This window comes from Telmatherina bonti, assembly GCF_933228915.1.
Source record: "Telmatherina bonti genome assembly, chromosome: 7".
Classification (NCBI taxonomy): domain Eukaryota; kingdom Metazoa; phylum Chordata; class Actinopteri; order Atheriniformes; family Telmatherinidae; genus Telmatherina; species Telmatherina bonti.
The window spans coordinates 38348051-38364461 of NC_136625.1; the positions used below are offsets into that span (position 1 = coordinate 38348051).

General features: G+C 45.0%; 1 protein-coding gene across 1 annotated transcript in view; it reads right to left on the reverse strand.

Annotated features, from left to right (window-relative positions):
* Nucleotides 1-73: 73 nt before the first annotated feature.
* fam151a (family with sequence similarity 151 member A) overlaps nucleotides 74-16411 on the reverse strand; it is a gene marked incomplete at both ends in the record, with an annotated part of 20723 nt that continues 4385 nt past the window's right edge. The window contains 7 exons of the mRNA XM_079243914.1: nucleotides 74-370; nucleotides 2906-3085; nucleotides 7137-7156; nucleotides 7704-7874; nucleotides 8504-8640; nucleotides 8714-8790; nucleotides 9994-10083. Of these exons, the coding sequence (XP_079100040.1) occupies nucleotides 74-370; nucleotides 2906-3085; nucleotides 7137-7156; nucleotides 7704-7874; nucleotides 8504-8640; nucleotides 8714-8790; nucleotides 9994-10083 (972 nt within the window). The remainder of the gene's footprint in view (nucleotides 371-2905; nucleotides 3086-7136; nucleotides 7157-7703; nucleotides 7875-8503; nucleotides 8641-8713; nucleotides 8791-9993; nucleotides 10084-16411) is intronic.

A 16411-nucleotide genomic window follows, 5' to 3' on the forward strand; every position in this document is an offset into this window, starting at 1 on the left:
TCGGACGGCAGGATGTCGGTCGCTGGACGCGGCCTGCAGAAGTATCTCCAGGTTCCTCGCGGCCGCCATGCAGCTAGTCAGACAGCAGGTACAGGTGAGTGTTTGCTGTTCCTCTTCGCTGGGTTAGAAGTTCTTTCAGGACTGTGAGAGTTTCAGGTCTGATGTTTGTGTCCACCTCCACCACGACGTCACATCTGTCCATCAGAGACCGAAGCTGTTCCCGCCCCTCCTGTAGCGACGCTGCGTTCAGGTGCAGAGCTACTCTCTGGGACACGCTGGCCACTGCCGCCGGGACCAGAGGACGCCATGTCTGCTCAGCCAGGACCAGGGTGGCGTAAGGAAACCATTTCTCCACGCTGGACATGAAGTCCTGAAGGAGAAGAAACACCAACCAGTTTATTTTTTATCCACGTTACATCTGGTTTCATACGAGTTCTGGGCCTTTTTTAGGGTTTTGTGAGCATTTTCAGATGTTCCACATCGTTACAGATCAATAATTCTTTTATTTATCACACAGTTAAGAAACAACGGCCGAATTTATTTTCAGAAATGAAACATGTCCTACCTGGTAATAAACCCAGGATGTAGGACAGCAATGAGACGAAGGAAGGTTGGACCCAAGCAGTCCGTACGGATACACATTGGTTACTACGGATCCAACCTGCAGGGAAGGATCTGTCCTTCCTTTTTCAGATAATCTGATTGATTTCATATTTTAAAATAGTTGTGAGAAAAACTAAGTACAACTTTGTTTCTGTCCAGTTAGAATAAAATTTAACCTCGTTGATGTTTATTGTCACAGATTTCTGACAAAAAAACCACTTGTTTATTTTTTTCATTTTTATTTTATTATTATTATGATTATTATTATTATTATTATTTCTTTTAGTTTGGTTCTATTGTTTTATTTTCTTTTATTTATCTACTATATTTATTTTGTGTTACTCTAATATTGTATTTAAGAGATTTTATTTATTTAATGTCTTTCACAGATGTTTTACAGTAGAAATAATAAAAATAAAATGCATAAAAAGATGCAACATACTATGAAGGTAATCGTAGTGTATTTTACTCTTATCTGCTGTATTTAGATCAGTACTTGTATTTAGTTTTGATATAATTATAAATGAATGCAGATGTCACAGGGTTCGGTCTGATCATGATCAGGACGATTGGAGGAAGTTTGTATTAAAAACCACTTCCAGACCAGACTGGCACAAGGAAAGCAGGACCTTTGGGAACCATAATATTCAGGGGGGGCAGGACTTTTCATGTTGATGCTCTGACGGCTACATTGACATAAATACTTGCTTTTAGCGAGTGCTGTGTTTGCAGGTGATCCACCAGGTTCTGCACTTTGCACTGTTGTGCAAATGTTAGTTCTGTTGGGAGAAAAGCGCCAAAGCCACTGAGAAAAGCTGGAATGAAATCTGAAAATGGTCTTCTGCCCCCTGCTGGACACTTTTACACTAATTATTTCTGTTTATGTTTATTTTTACATTATTCCAGGAAGGAATGGGAAACACGCATGTTGTTAACTCATTTCAGGAACGTGGGGGTTTATTCCTACATGTTAGTTAATTTGCCGATGTGTGCAAGTCTGGTTAATCCAGACCTGTTTGTACCTTCCTTGTAGAAAGTCTGAATCAGGTCTAATTTGTCTTTTCTACAATTAGTTTTGGTCTTTAAACTCTTTTACCTTCCGTGTGATCTTATAGAGAATTGTTTCACTCTGGACCTAGTGGTCAGCACTGTGGCCTCACAGGTTCGAGCCTGTCTGGGGGGTGGGGACAACAACGTGATCTGTGATTGGAACAAGCGGTTCGGTTCTGTTCTGTTCTTAATACCAGCTTTCAGCGTGTATGAACCGTTGACTATTATGTTTAATAGCATTCATAAAACAGTTTCTCTTTGACATTAAAGCACTTTAATATATGATATGATATATGAGATATATGATATAAGGGATGAGATGAGATGAGATGAGATACGATATGATATATATGAGATATGATATATGATATGAGATACTATATGATATATGATATGAGATGATATGATATATCATATATGATATGAGATATGATATATATAATATGAGATATGATATGATATGAGATGAGATATGATACAATATGATATATGATATGATATGATGGACTGGTGAGCTGTGCAGGGTGTACCAGCCTTTCGCCCAGACTGCTGGGATAGGCTCCAGCTTCCCTGCAACCCTTCACTGGATGAAGCGATTAGGTTAATGAATGACTGAATGATAATATAAATTATTTGTCTTTATCTTCAAGCTTTTAATGTCTCATTTTCTCTCATTTTATTTATTTGTTTTTATTCATTCTTTTCTAGGTATTTATTTAAATATATTTATTTTTAATTATTTCATTTTAAATTGTAGTTTATTTGATTATTTTCCTGTCCTTTTTCTAGTATTTTTCCTGCATGTATGTAGTTTTGCAGCAGTCGTAGGTAAATGTTGAGGGCCGAACTGGAGCGTTTAACATGAAGCACCTGGAAACGTCTTGCATGTGACGTGCGCTCCACAGGTAAACGTGTCTCACCTGATGTGGAGGTTAAATTAGTGTAATATTTTTCTGGATGGAGTTAACATGGACTTTGGCATCAACTGCTGCAGAAAAGCTGCAGATCCCTGATGAAAGTATGTGACTTGTTTTTGGACCGAAGCAACAAGAAGAGTCAGAGCTTCTCTGTTCCTGATCAAATCCACTTCCATCCACGTCCCACCAGGAGGCAGAGCTGCAGAAAACTCAACCCTCCACCTTCACCACCAGCTCTACATCAGCTGGGATCAGGTGTTTTCTCACTTTAATAAAAAAAAAAAAAAAAATCAGCGCAGTTGAGACGTGAGGCAGGAAGACATGACTGTACGTACACTGATGTTGGACCTGCTCTGTAAGCCCTCCATGCTGATCCAGACCGGCCTGTACAGAAGCTCTGCTGTGTAGGCTGACTGCAGCAGATGGAGGGAAGCTTCCAGAAGCTGAAGGGAGTCGAGCCTCAGGTAAACACCGACAGGTGCACGAGCATCCTTCCCCAGCAGCTGGAGAACGCGCTGCGAAGGAAAACATGCATCATGAAGAACCAAATGCTCTTCAGTCAGTAGCGTCTGACTGCAGCAGGATCTACCTGCAGTAGGATCTACCTGCAGCAGGATCTACCTGCAGCAGGATCTACCTGCAGCAGGATCTACCTGCAGCAGGATCTACCTGCAGCAGGATCTACCTGCAGTAGGATCTACCTGCAGCAGGATCTACCTGCAGCAGGATCTACCTGCAGTAGGATCTACCTGCAGCAGGATCTACCTGCAGTAGGATCTACCTGCAGCAGGATCTACCTGCAGCAGGATCTACCTGCAGTAGGATCTACCTGCAGTAGGATCTACCTGCAGCAGGATCTACCTGCAGTAGGATCTACCTGCTGTAGGATCTACCTGCAGCAGGATCTACCTGCAGCAGGATCTACCTGCAGTAGGATCTACCTGCAGCAGGATCTACCTGCAGCAGGATCTACCTGCAGCAGGATCTACCTGCAGTAGGATCTACCTGCAGCAGGATCTACCTGCAGCAGGATCTACCTGCAGTAGGATCTACCTGCAGCAGGATCTACCTGCAGTAGGATCTACCTGCAGCAGGATCTACCTGCAGCAGGATCTACCTGCAGCAGGATCTACCTGCAGTAGGATCTACCTGCAGTAGGATCTACCTGCAGCAGGATCTACCTGCAGTAGGATCTACCTGCAGCAGGATCTACCTGCAGCAGGATCTACCTGCAGTAGGATCTACCTGCAGTAGGATCTACCTGCAGCAGGATCTACCTGCAGTAGGATCTACCTGCAGTAGGATCTACCTGCTGTAGGATCTACCTGCAGTAGGATCTACCTGCTGTAGGATCTACCTGCTGTAGGATCTACCTGCAGTAGGATCTACCTGCTGTAGGATCTACCTGCAGCAGGATCTACCTGCAGCAGGATCTACCTGCAGCAGGATCTACCTGCAGCAAGATCTACCTGCAGCAGGATCTACCTGCAGCAGGATCTACCTGCAGCAGGATCTACCTGCTGTAGGATCTACCTGCAGCAGGATCTACCTGCAGCAAGATCTACCTGCAGCAGGATCTACCTGCAGCAGGATCTACCTGCAGTAGGATCTACCTGCAGTAGGATCTACCTGCAGCAGGATCTACCTGCAGTAGGATCTACCTGCTGTAGGATCTACCTGCAGCAGGATCTACCTGCAGCAGGATCTACCTGCAGCAGGATCTACCTGCAGCAGGATCTACCTGCAGTAGGATCTACCTGCAGCAGGATCTACCTGCAGTAGGATCTACCTGCTGTAGGATCTACCTGCAGCAGGATCTACCTGCTGTAGGATCTACCTGCAGCAGGATCTACCTGCAGTAGGATCTACCTGCAGCAGGATCTACCTGCAGCAGGATCTACCTGCAGTAGGATCTACCTGCAGTAGGACCTACCTGCAGCAGGATCTACCTGCAGCAGGATCTACCTGCAGCAGGATCTACCTGCAGTAGGATCTACCTGCAGTAGGATCTACCTGCAGCAGGATCTACCTGCAGCAGGATCTACCTGCAGTAGGATCTACCTGCAGTAGGATCTACCTGCAGCAGGATCTACCTGCAGTAGGATCTACCTGCAGTAGGATCTACCTGCAGCAGGATCTACCTGCAGCAGGATCTACCTGCAGCAGGATCTACCTGCTGTAGGATCTACCTGCAGCAGGATCTACCTGCAGCAGGATCTACCTGCAGTAGGATCTACCTGCAGTAGGATCTACCTGCAGCAGGATCTACCTGCAGCAGGATCTACCTGCTGTAGGATCTACCTGCAGCAGGATCTACCTGCAGCAGGATCTACCTGCAGTAGGATCTACCTGCTGTAGGATCTACCTGCAGCAGGATCTACCTGCTGTAGGATCTACCTGCAGCAGGATCTACCTGCAGCAAGATCTACCTGCAGCAGGATCTACCTGCAGCAGGATCTACCTGCAGTAGGATCTACCTGCAGTAGGATCTACCTGCAGCAGGATCTACCTGCTGTAGGATCTACCTGCAGTAGGATCTACCTGCAGCAGGATCTACCTGCAGCAAGATCTACCTGCAGCAGGATCTACCTGCAGCAGGATCTACCTGCAGCAGGATCTACCTGCAGTAGGATCTACCTGCAGCAGGATCTACCTGCAGCAGGATCTACCTGCAGCAAGATCTACCTGCAGCAGGATCTACCTGCAGCAGGATCTACCTGCAGCAGGATCTACCTGCAGCAGGATCTACCTGCAGCAGGATCTACCTGCAGTAGGATCTACCTGCTGTAGGATCTACCTGCAGTAGGATCTACCTGCTGTAGGATCTACCTGCAGCAGGATCTACCTGCAGCAGGATCTACCTGCAGCAGGATCTACCTGCAGTAGGATCTACCTGCAGTAGGACCTACCTGCAGTAGGATCTACCTGCAGCAGGATCTACCTGCAGCAGGATCTACCTGCAGCAGGATCTACCTGCAGTAGGATCTACCTGCAGTAGGATCTACCTGCAGTAGGATCTACCTGCTGTAGGATCTACCTGCAGCAGGATCTACCTGCAGCAGGATCTACCTGCAGCAGGATCTACCTGCAGCAGGATCTACCTGCAGTAGGATCTACCTGCAGTAGGATCTACCTGCAGCAGGATCTACCTGCAGCAGGATCTACCTGCTGTAGGATCTACCTGCAGCAGGATCTACCTGCAGCAGGATCTACCTGCAGTAGGATCTACCTGCAGCAGGATCTACCTGCAGCAGGATCGATCTACCTGCAGCAGGATCTACCTGCAGTAGGATCTACCTGCAGCAGGATCTACCTGCAGCAGGATCTACCTGCAGTAGGATCTACCTGCAGCAGGATCTACCTGCAGGGTGAGGGCCTCCAGCTTCCTTCCAGATGTTTCCACAACAGGAAGTCCAGGCTGATGCGCATCAGAAACCACACGAAGGACCAGCATCCCATCATCCCCCCCTGGATAAACACACACACACACACACACACACACACACACACACACACATACATACACACACACACACACACAATGAGTAAAGAAGTGTCGCCTGAGATCATTAAAAATGAAAACATCTGAGTAAAATTAATTAAAAGATCTGAGGACTGGACTTCTATGATCCAGGTTCCTGGTCTTAGTGAAGACTGGAGCAGCAGCATTCTGGACTAACTGGTTCTGGACTCCAGTCTACTAAAGATAAATGCAGAAAACCTGCTGAGTCTTCAGTCCTTTAATCCTCCAGATGTTCTTTAAGAACAACTTCAAATCTGTCCTAATGTGATGCTTAAATCCAGGTCTGAGTCCAGGTCTGAGTCCAGGTCTGAGTCCAGGTCTGAGTCCCGGTCTGAGTCCCGGTCTGAGTCCCGGTCTGAGTCCCGGTCTGAGTCCTGGTTTGAGTCCCGATCTGAGTCCAGATTTCTGGTTTTGTCATTAATTCTTTTAGCTCTAGTAGGTGATGTTCCTCAGAGACATGTTCCTCTGGGTGAAGTGGTTCCTCGTCCTGATAGTAGTCTATACATTCTGTAATCATGAACAATAAGAAATATAGTTAGACCCCTCAGTTTACTGTAAATCTGTAAAAACTCTGAACAATCCAAACGTTCCGACCCAAATAGAGTTCTTCATTTCTTATATTTCGTAGCTTCTTCTCCCGGCTCCCCTCATCCCCCTCCAGCAGCACATACCTGATAGCCACACCCTGCATATAAACAGCGTGTTAGGATGAAAATACAAAGTAGTGAAGAAGAAACTCGGAAGGCAAACATGGCTGAGAAAATGCAGGAAGGATTTCCCGACAAGGCTCGGTTTATTTGCCTCCTCCTGCTAAACGGCTGAGAAAGAGAAAATCTTTGGTGGAAAAAATCTGTGAATAAAAAAGCCTCGGATCACGCAAGGAACAGAACCAGAGGGGGAGGAGCCAATACAGAGGGAGAAGTCAATAAAAGGGGAGGGGCCAGGGCAGGGAGGAGTCAGGGCAGGGGGAGGGGCCAGTGCAGGGGGAGGGGCCATGACAGGGCGTTACTTCCACATCCTGCCAGCTCCCCAACATCACCTACCTCAGCTTTAATGTCTGAAGCTGATTTTTAATCCAAAAACTATTATTTCAGTTTTATCTTCATTTAACTAAAGGAAGTTCTGGAACATCCAATCTTTAACATGATCAATACATGTGATCACGGTGTGGATGGGACTGTGGTCTCCTGCTCAGGTGGTTCTGTAGATGTGTGTGTCATCAGCATAACCCTGGTATCATATTTAGTTGTTTTCATCCTGAGTGGAAGCGTATAGATGTTGAACATCAGGGGCCGAACGTGGAGCCTTGAGGAACTCCTCGGCTTATCTCAGTTCTCTCGCGTTAATTACCTGTACACACAAAGTACTCCCTGTCTTTTACACTGGACTAAAACCAGTTCATTCCAGTGTCAGAAGGTCCTTCCCAGTTTTCCAGCCAGTCTGGTGAGATGTTCTGGTGGATCCAGTGGAACTAGGACAGAAATGTTGCTTTCCATGTGGGTGAAATACGTCTTTACTGACGCTGATAGCTTAATAAATACTTTACATAGTTTACAGCATCGAAGATGCTCAAACGTCCTGAACTTCAGATGGTTATTGTGCTGACACACCTGAGAGACGAGCCAGTAAGGAGGCCTGATCAGCGATGGTGAACCAGCGCACTGCCAGGCTGCTGTCCAGTCTGGCTGCAGACTGGAAGTTGGTGTCCGAACTGGGAGCTGGATGAAGAAAGTCCATCAGGTTTCCTCCGGGATAGAATCTCCTCACACGACTCTGCTTCCCTAAAGACGCCAGCAATAACCAATCAATATGGTCATTAGGGGTGGGAAAATCGAATAAAAAAAAATCGAATATCAGGATTTTTTGGTTCACAATTTTAAAATTGATATATTTTTTGTTAATTTTTTTAAATGAATAAAAATAATCCATTATAAATTTTTTAAATGATTTTTTAAATTGTTTTTATTTATCTTTTTACTTGTCTCCTTGGTCATTATAGCAGCAGAATGATGGTCTGACTACTGTGTTGTTTTCTCCTCGTTAAAATCTAGAAAAATGACGAGCAAAATAAAGTTTGTTTTTAGTCTACAAAAATCAGCAATATTGAGGAATTGTGAAAATCCAAATTTATGTCAAATCTGCATCCAAAAATCTGAATCGAATTGAATCCAGACAAAAGCAAATCGCCACAGCCCTACTGGTTATGTTCCAGTCAAATGAGATGTGCCGTCATGTGTGTCACCTTAAAGCACAAACATGCAACATTTTCACATTTTACAACTCTAAACTGTAATTATATTTACTTATCCTTTGATTTTTCTGTCGAGTTTCAGCTGCTCTACAAAAACAAAACATCCCTCCCAGACGGATCTGTAACGGGCTGAAGATCCACCCAGGTGTGAGTCCTTACCTGCAGCCTGTTTGAACTGGGACAGCGTGGGTTCGTAGATGTCGTAGTAAACTCTGGCTGGGTGGCTGTTGTCGCGGACAAACAGCAGGTCGCTGATGCTGGGATGATCTGAACCCTGCCATAACGTCAGGCTGAACCTAGGGAGGAAGGGACAGTTTAGACGGATGGTCTGTCGCACGAGGATTTCAGTCGTTGGAAGTCATCTGTTACCGTGGAGACTGGCTGAGGAGCCAGCTGATGTGCTGCCAGCCTCTGCGAACCAGCAAAGCGTGGACGGGGAATGTCACCTAAAGAGAAATGGAACAAAGTATTTTCATCTAAAGGAACGTTGTAGAACTTTCCAGATCCTCTGATCCTGCTGGCGACTCTTGTTCTGAGCCTTCACAGACGTGGACTGTTGGGTCCGATCCGTCCTACAAGTCGTTTACTGACTTCTTTCTAAGCTGGAAATACATCTGATGCTCAAACTCAGATCCTCAAATATAGACTGGAACTGATGAATTATACAGAAATATACAAAAACAAAATAAAACAAAAACCAAACATTCTTTTTAATGAGAAATAAATTATATAAATTGATATTTTTATTGTAAAATTAGACTTTTATGATTTAACTTTGTATGAATATCACTAATTATATATTTCACCATTCATATTAGGTTGCATTTATTTATTTATTAATTTTAAAATAAATAAAACTTGCTTTCATAACTTTTAACTAATTAATCAAAATTTATAAAGTGCTTTTCCTGCTAAAGGCAACAAAAAGTCCTTAACAAGGTAAAAACCAGTTATTTTATGCACATTAAAATAAAACAAGTCTCCACACAACCAAGTAAATAACACAGCGATCTGAAAAACACTCATTACCATAATTTCCCTCATGCCTTCACACATAACGTCCACATACGTGTGTCATTACGGGTGGAGGGGAGGATGCAGGAATAGGAGCCAGAGATACGGAATATCAGGAAGTTTTAATGCATGAACTGAACTGAACAAATAACAAATATTCACATACATTCATTCATTCATTCATTCATTTTCTGAACCGCTTATTCCAATTCAGGGTTGCGGGGAAGCTGGAGCCTAGCCCAGCCGGCTTAGGGCGACAGGCAGGGTACACCCTGGACAGCTCGCCAGTCCATCGCAGTTCACATACATGTGTATATATATATATATATATATATATATATATATATATATATATATATATATATATATATATATATATATATATGTATATATATATATATATATATATATATATATATATATATATATATATATATATATATATATATATATGTATATATATATATATATATATACATATGTATATATATATATATATATATATATATGTATATATATATATATATATATATATATATATATATATATATATGTATATATATATACATATGTGTGTGTGTGTGTGTGTGTGTGACGCCTCGTCACTTCACACGGATGCTGTGAGTTCATTTCACCTTCTGTGGGACGTCTTTGATCATATCATACATGTCCTCCACCATCTTCCTGGAGTAGGTTGCGTTGAAAAGTGGAGGCAGGTAAAGAACCTGCAACAGTAAATGTAATGTAAATTAGGATTCAACCCTATTTGATGCAGTAGGAGGATTTTTCTGTCAGCTTCCAGGGTGGGCTGGTACCACCCTGACAGCAGGCTGGGAACTGCACACAAAACCTAAACAGGAAACGGAAACAACTACATTCAGGAAAACATCACTAAAAGTTTTCTGCTGTCATGATTAGTTTTTTCAGACGTGTCCATGAAGCAAACGTGACCACAAAGCCCCCCCGACATCACCAGGTATGACGTAGCCAGTCTGTCATGTGACCAGTTCATTTCATGGGCAGATGGGGCAGGACAGACAGACAGAGGACATGGAAAACTTTTTATTACCTCCAGAGTTTTACATTGAAACGGAAAAAGCAACGAGGGAAAAGGGCTTCATCCACAGCAAGCAGAGAACCCAGAAACACGCTGTTTACCTGCTCACCAGGTAGAAGCTGAAAATCCTGTCCTGTCTGTCCTATCCTGTCCTGTCTTATCCTGTCCTGTCTGTCTTATCCTGTCCTGTCTGTCCTCTCCTGTCCTGTCTTATCCTGTCCTGTCTGTCTTATCCTGTCCTGTCTTATCCTGTCCTGTCTGTCTTATCCTGTCCTGTCTGTCCTCTCCTGTCCTGTCTGTCCTCTCCTGTCCTGTCTTATCCTGTCCTGTCTGTCCTCTCCTGTCTGTCTTATCCTGTCCTGTCTGTCCTCTCCTGTCCTGTCTTATCCTGTCCTGTCTGTCTTATCCTGTCTGTCTTATCCTGTCCTGTCTTATCCTGTCCTGTCTGTCTTATCCTGTCCTGTCTGTCCTCTCCTGTCCTGTCTGTCCTCTCCTGTCCTGTCTTATCCTGTCCTGTCTGTCTTATCCTGTCCTGTCTGTCCTCTCCTGTCTGTCTTATCCTGTCCTGTCTGTCTTATACTGTCCTGTCTGTCTTATCCTGTCCTGTCTGTCTTATCCTGTCTGTCTTATCCTGTCCTGTCTGTCTTATCCTGTCTGTCTTATCCTGTCCTGTCTTATCCTGTCCTGTCTTATCCTGTCCTGTCTGTCTTATCCTTTCCTGTCTGTCCTCTCCTGTCCTGTCTTATCCTGTCCTGTCTGTCTTATCCTGTCCTGTCTGTCCTCTCCTGTCTGTCCTCTCCTGTCCTGTCTGTCTTATCCTGTCCTGTCTGTCCTCTCCTGTCTGTCTTATCCTGTCCTGTCTGTCTTATACTGTCCTGTCTGTCTTATCCTGTCCTGTCTGTCCTCTCCTGTCTGTCTTATCCTGTCCTGTCTGTCCTCTCCTGTCCTGTCTTATCCTGTCCTGTCTGTCTTATCCTGTCCTGTCTGTCTTATACTGTCCTGTCTAATCCTGTCCTGTCTGTCTTATCCTGTCCTGTCTGTCCTCTCCTGTCTGTCTTATCCTGTCCTGTCTGTCCTCTCCTGTCTGTCTTATCCTGTCCTGTCTGTCTTATACTGTCCTGTCTGTCCTCTCCTGTTTGTTTTATCCTGTCCTGTCTGTCTTATCCTGTCCTGTCTGTCTTATACTGTCCTGTCTGTCCTCTCCTGTCTGTCTTATCCTGTCCTGTCCGTCTTATACTCTCCTGTCTGTCTTATCCTGTCCTGTCTGTCTTATACTGTCCTGTCTTATCCTGTCTGTCCTATCCTGTCTGTCTTATCCTGTCCTGTCTGTCTTATCCTGTCTGTCTTATCCTGTCCTGTCTGTCCTCTCCTGTCTGTCTTATCCTGTCCTGTCTGTCTTATCCTGTCCTGTCTGTCCTCTCCTGTCTGTCTTATCCTGTCCTGTCTGTCCTCTCCTGTCTGTCCTCTCCTGTCTGCCTTATCCTGTCCTGTCTGTCTTATACTGTTCTGTCTTATCCTGTCCTGTCTGTCCTCTCCTGTCTGTCTTATCCTATCCTGTCTGTCTTATCCTGTCCTGTCTGTCTTATCATGTCCTGTCTGTCCTCTCCTGTCTGTCTTATCCTGTCCTGTCTGTCTTATACTATCCTGTCTGTCTTATCCTGTCCTGTCTGTCCTCTCCTGTCTGTCTTATCCTGTCCTGTCTGTCTTATACTGTCCTGTCTGTCTTATCCTGTCCTGTCTGTCCTCTCCTGTCTGTCTTATCCTGTCCTGTCTGTCTTATACTGTCCTGTCTGTCTTATCCTGTCCTGTCTGTCCTCTCCTGTCTGTCTTATCCTGTCCTGTCTGTCCTATCCTGTCTGTCTTATCCTGTCCTGTCTGTCTTATCATGTCCTGTCTGTCTTATACTGTCCTGTCTGTCTTATCCTGTCCGGTCTGTCCTATCCTGTCTGTCTTATCCTGTCCTGTCTGTCCTATCCTGTCTGTCTTATCCTGTCCTGTCTGTCTTATCCTGTCCTGTCCGTCTTGTACTGTCCTGTCTGTCTTATCCTGTCCTGTCTGTCTTATACTGTCCTGTCTTATCCTGTCCTGTCTGTCTTATCCTGTCTGCCTTATCCTGTCCTGTCTGTCTTATACTGTCCTGTCTGTCCTATCCTGTCTGTCTTATCCTGTCCTGTCCATCTTATACTGTCCTGTCTGTCTTATCCTGTCCTGTCTGTCTTATACTGTCCTGTCTTATCCTGTCCTGTCTGTCTTATCCTGTCTGTCTTATCCTGTCCTGTCTGTCTTATACTGTCCTGTCTTATCCTGTCCTGTCTGTCTTATCCTGTCCTGTCTGTCTTATACTGTCCTGTCTTATCCTGTCCAGTCTGCCTTATCCTGTCTGTCTTATCCTGTCCTGTCTGTCTTATACTGTCCTGTCTGTCTTATCCTGTTCTGTCTGTCTTATACTGTCCTGTGTGTCCAATCCTTTCTGTCTTATACTGTCCTGTCTGTCCTATCCTGTCTGTCTTATCCTGTCCTGTCTGTCTTATCCTGTCTGTCTTATACTGTCCTGTCTGTCTTATACTGTCCTGTCTTATCCTATCCTGTCTGTCTTATACTGTCCTGTCTGTCTTATCCTGTCCTGTCTGTCTTATACTGTCCTGTCTGTCCAATCCTGTCTGTCTTATCCTGTCCTGTCTGTCTTATACTGTCCTGTCTTATCCTGTCCAGTCTGTCTTATCCTGTCTGTCTTATCCTGTCCTGTCTGTCTTATACTGTTCTGTCTGTCTTATACTGTCCTGTCTGTCCAATCCTGTCTGTCTTATACTGTCCTGTCTGTCCTATCCTGTCTGTCTTATCCTGTCCTGTCTGTCTTATCCTGTCTGTCTTATACTGTCCTGTCTGTCTTATACTGTCCTGTCTTATCCTATCCTGTCTGTCTTATCCTGTCCTGTCTGTCTTATACTGTCCTGTCTGTCCAATCCTGTCTGTCTTATCCTGTCCTGTCTGTCTTATCCTGTCCTGTCTGTCTTATACTGTCCTGTCTGTCCTATCCTGTCTGTCTTATCCTGTCCTGTCTGTCTTATACTGTCCTGTCTGTCTTATCCTGTCCTGTCTGTCTTATACTGTCCTGTCTGTCTTATCCTGTCCTGTCTGTCCAATCCTGTCTGTCTTATCCTGTCCTGTCTGTCCTCTCCTGTCTTTCCTCTCCTATCCTGTCTGTCTTATACTGTCCTTTCTGTCTTATACTGTCCTGTCTGTCCAATCCTGTCTGTCTTATCCTGTCCTGTCTGTCTTATCCTGTCCTGCCTGTCTTATCCTGTCCTGTCTGTCTTATACTGTCCTGTCTGTCTTATCCTGTCCTGTCTGTCTTATACTGTCCTGTCTGTCTTATACTGTCCTGTCTTTCCTATCCTGTCTGTCTTATCCTGTCCTGTCTGTCTTATACTGTCCTGTCTGTCTTATCCTGTCCTGTCTGTCTTATACTGTCCTGTCTGTCTTATACTGTCCTGTCTGTCTTATCCTGTCCTGTCTTTCCTCTCCTGTCTGTCTTATCCTGTCCTGTCTGTCCTCTCCTGTCTGTCCTCTCCTGTCCTGTCTGTCTTATCCTGTCCTGTCTTTCCTCTCCTGTCTGTCTTATCCTGTCCTGTCTGTCTTATACTGTCCTGTCTGTCTTATCCTGTCCTGTCTGTCCTCTCCTGTCTGTCTTATCCTGTCCTGTCTGTCTTATACTGTCCTGTCTTATCCTGTCCTGTCTGTCGTATCCTGTGTGTCTTATCCTGTCCTGTCTGTCCTCTCCTGTCTGTCTTATCCTGTCCTGTCTGTCTTATACTGTCCTGTCTTATCCTGTCCTGTCTGTCCTCTCCTGTCTGTCTTATCCTGTCCTGTCTGTCCTCTTCTGTCTCTCTTATCCTGTCCTGTCTGTCTTATACTGTCCTGTCTGTCCTCTCCTGTCTGTCTTATCCTGTCCTGTCTGTCTTATACTGTCCTGTCTGTCTTATCCTGTCCTGTCTGTCCTCTCCTGTCTGTCTTATCCTGTCCTGTCTGTCTTATCCTGTCCTGTCTGTCCTCTCCTGTCTGTCTTATCCTGTCCTGTCTGTCGTATCCTGTGTGTCTTATCCTGTCCTGTCTGTCCTCTCCTGTCTGTCTTATCCTGTCCTGTCTGTCTTATACTGTCCTGTCTGTCCTCTCCTGTCTGTCTTATCCTGTCCTGTCTGTCCTCTCCTGTCTGTCTTATCCTGTCCTGTCTGTCTTATACTGTCCTGTCTGTCTTATAATATCCTTTCTGTCTTATCCTGTCGTGTCTGTCTTATACTGTCCTGTCTTATCCTGTCTGTCCTCTCCTGTCTGTCTTATCCTGTCCTGTCTGTCTTATACTGTCCTGTCTGTCCTCTCCTGTCTGTCTTATCCTGTCCTGTCTGTCCTCTCCTGTCTGTCTTTTCCTTTCCTGTCTGTCTTATCCTGTCCTGTCTGTCCTCTCCTGTCTGTCTTATCCTGTCCTGTCTGTCTTATCCTGTCCTGTCTTTCTTATCCTGTCTGTCTTATCCTGTCCTGTCTGTCCTCTCCTGTCTGCCTTATCCTGTCCTGTCTGTCTTATACTGTCCTGTCTTATCCTGTCCTGTCTGTCTTATCCTGTCCTGTCTTTCTTATCCTGTCTGTCTTATCCTGTCCTGTCTGTCCTCTCCTGTCTGCCTTATCCTGTCCTGTCTGTCTTATACTGTCCTGTCTTATCCTGTCCTGTCTGTCTTATCCTGTCCTGTCTGTCCTCTCCTGTCTGTCTTATCCTATCCTGTCTGTCTTATCCTGTCCTGTCTGTCCTCTCCTGTCTGTCTTATCCTGTCCTGTCTGTCTTATACTATCCTGTCTGTCTTATCCTGTCCTGTCTGTCCTCTCCTGTCTGTCTTATCCTGTCCTGTCTGTCTTATACTGTCCTGTCTGTCTTATCCTGTCCTGTCTGTCCTCTCCTGTCTGTCTTATCCTGTCCTGTCTGTCTTATCCTGTCCTGTCTGTCCTATCCTGTCTGTCTTATCCTGTCCTGTCTGTCCTCTCCTGTCTGTCTTATCATGTCCTGTCTGTCTTATACTGTCCTGTCTTATCCTGTCCTGTCTGTCTTATACTGTCCTGTCTGTCTTATCCTGTCCTGTCTGTCCTATCCTGTCTGTCTTATCCTGTCCTGTCTGTCTTATACTGTCCTGTCTGTCTTATCCTGTCCTGTCTGTCCTATCCTGTCTGTCTTATCCTGTCCTGTCCGTCTTATACTGTCCTGTCTGTCTTATCCTGTCCTGTCTGTCTTATACTGTCCTGTCTTATCCTGTCCTGTCTGTCTTATCCTGTCTGCCTTATCCTGTCCTGTCTGTCTTATACTGTCCTGTCTGTCCTATCCTGTCTGTCTTATCCTGTCCTGTCCGTCTTATACTGTCCTGTCTGTCTTATTTTGTCCTGTCTGTCTTATACTGTCCTGTCTGTCCTATCCTGTCTGTCTTATCCTGTCATGTCTGTCTTATACTGTCCTGTCTTATCCTGTCCTGTCTGTCTTATCCTGTCTGTCTTATCCTGTCCTGTCTGTCCTATCCTGTCTGTCTTATCCTGTCCTGTCTGTCTTATCCTGTCCTGTCTGTCCTATCCTGTCTGTCTTATCCTGTCCTGTCTGTCTTATACTGTCCTGTCTTATCCTGTCCAGTCTGTCTTATCCTGTCTGTCTTATCCTGTCCTGTCTGTCTTATACTGTCCTGTCTGTCTTATCCTGTTCTGTCTGTCTTATACTGTCCTGTCTGTCCAATCCTTTCTGTCTTATACTGTCCTGTCCATCCTATCCTGTCTGTCTTATCCTGTCCTGTCTGTCTTATCCTGTCTGTCTTATACTGTCCTGTCTGTCTTATACTGTCCTGTCTTATCCTATCCTGTCTGTCTTATACTGTCCTGTCTGTCTTATACTGTCCTGTCTGTCTTATCCTGTCCTGTCTGTCTTATACTGTCCTGTCTGTCCAATCCTGTCTGTCTTATCCTGTCCTGTC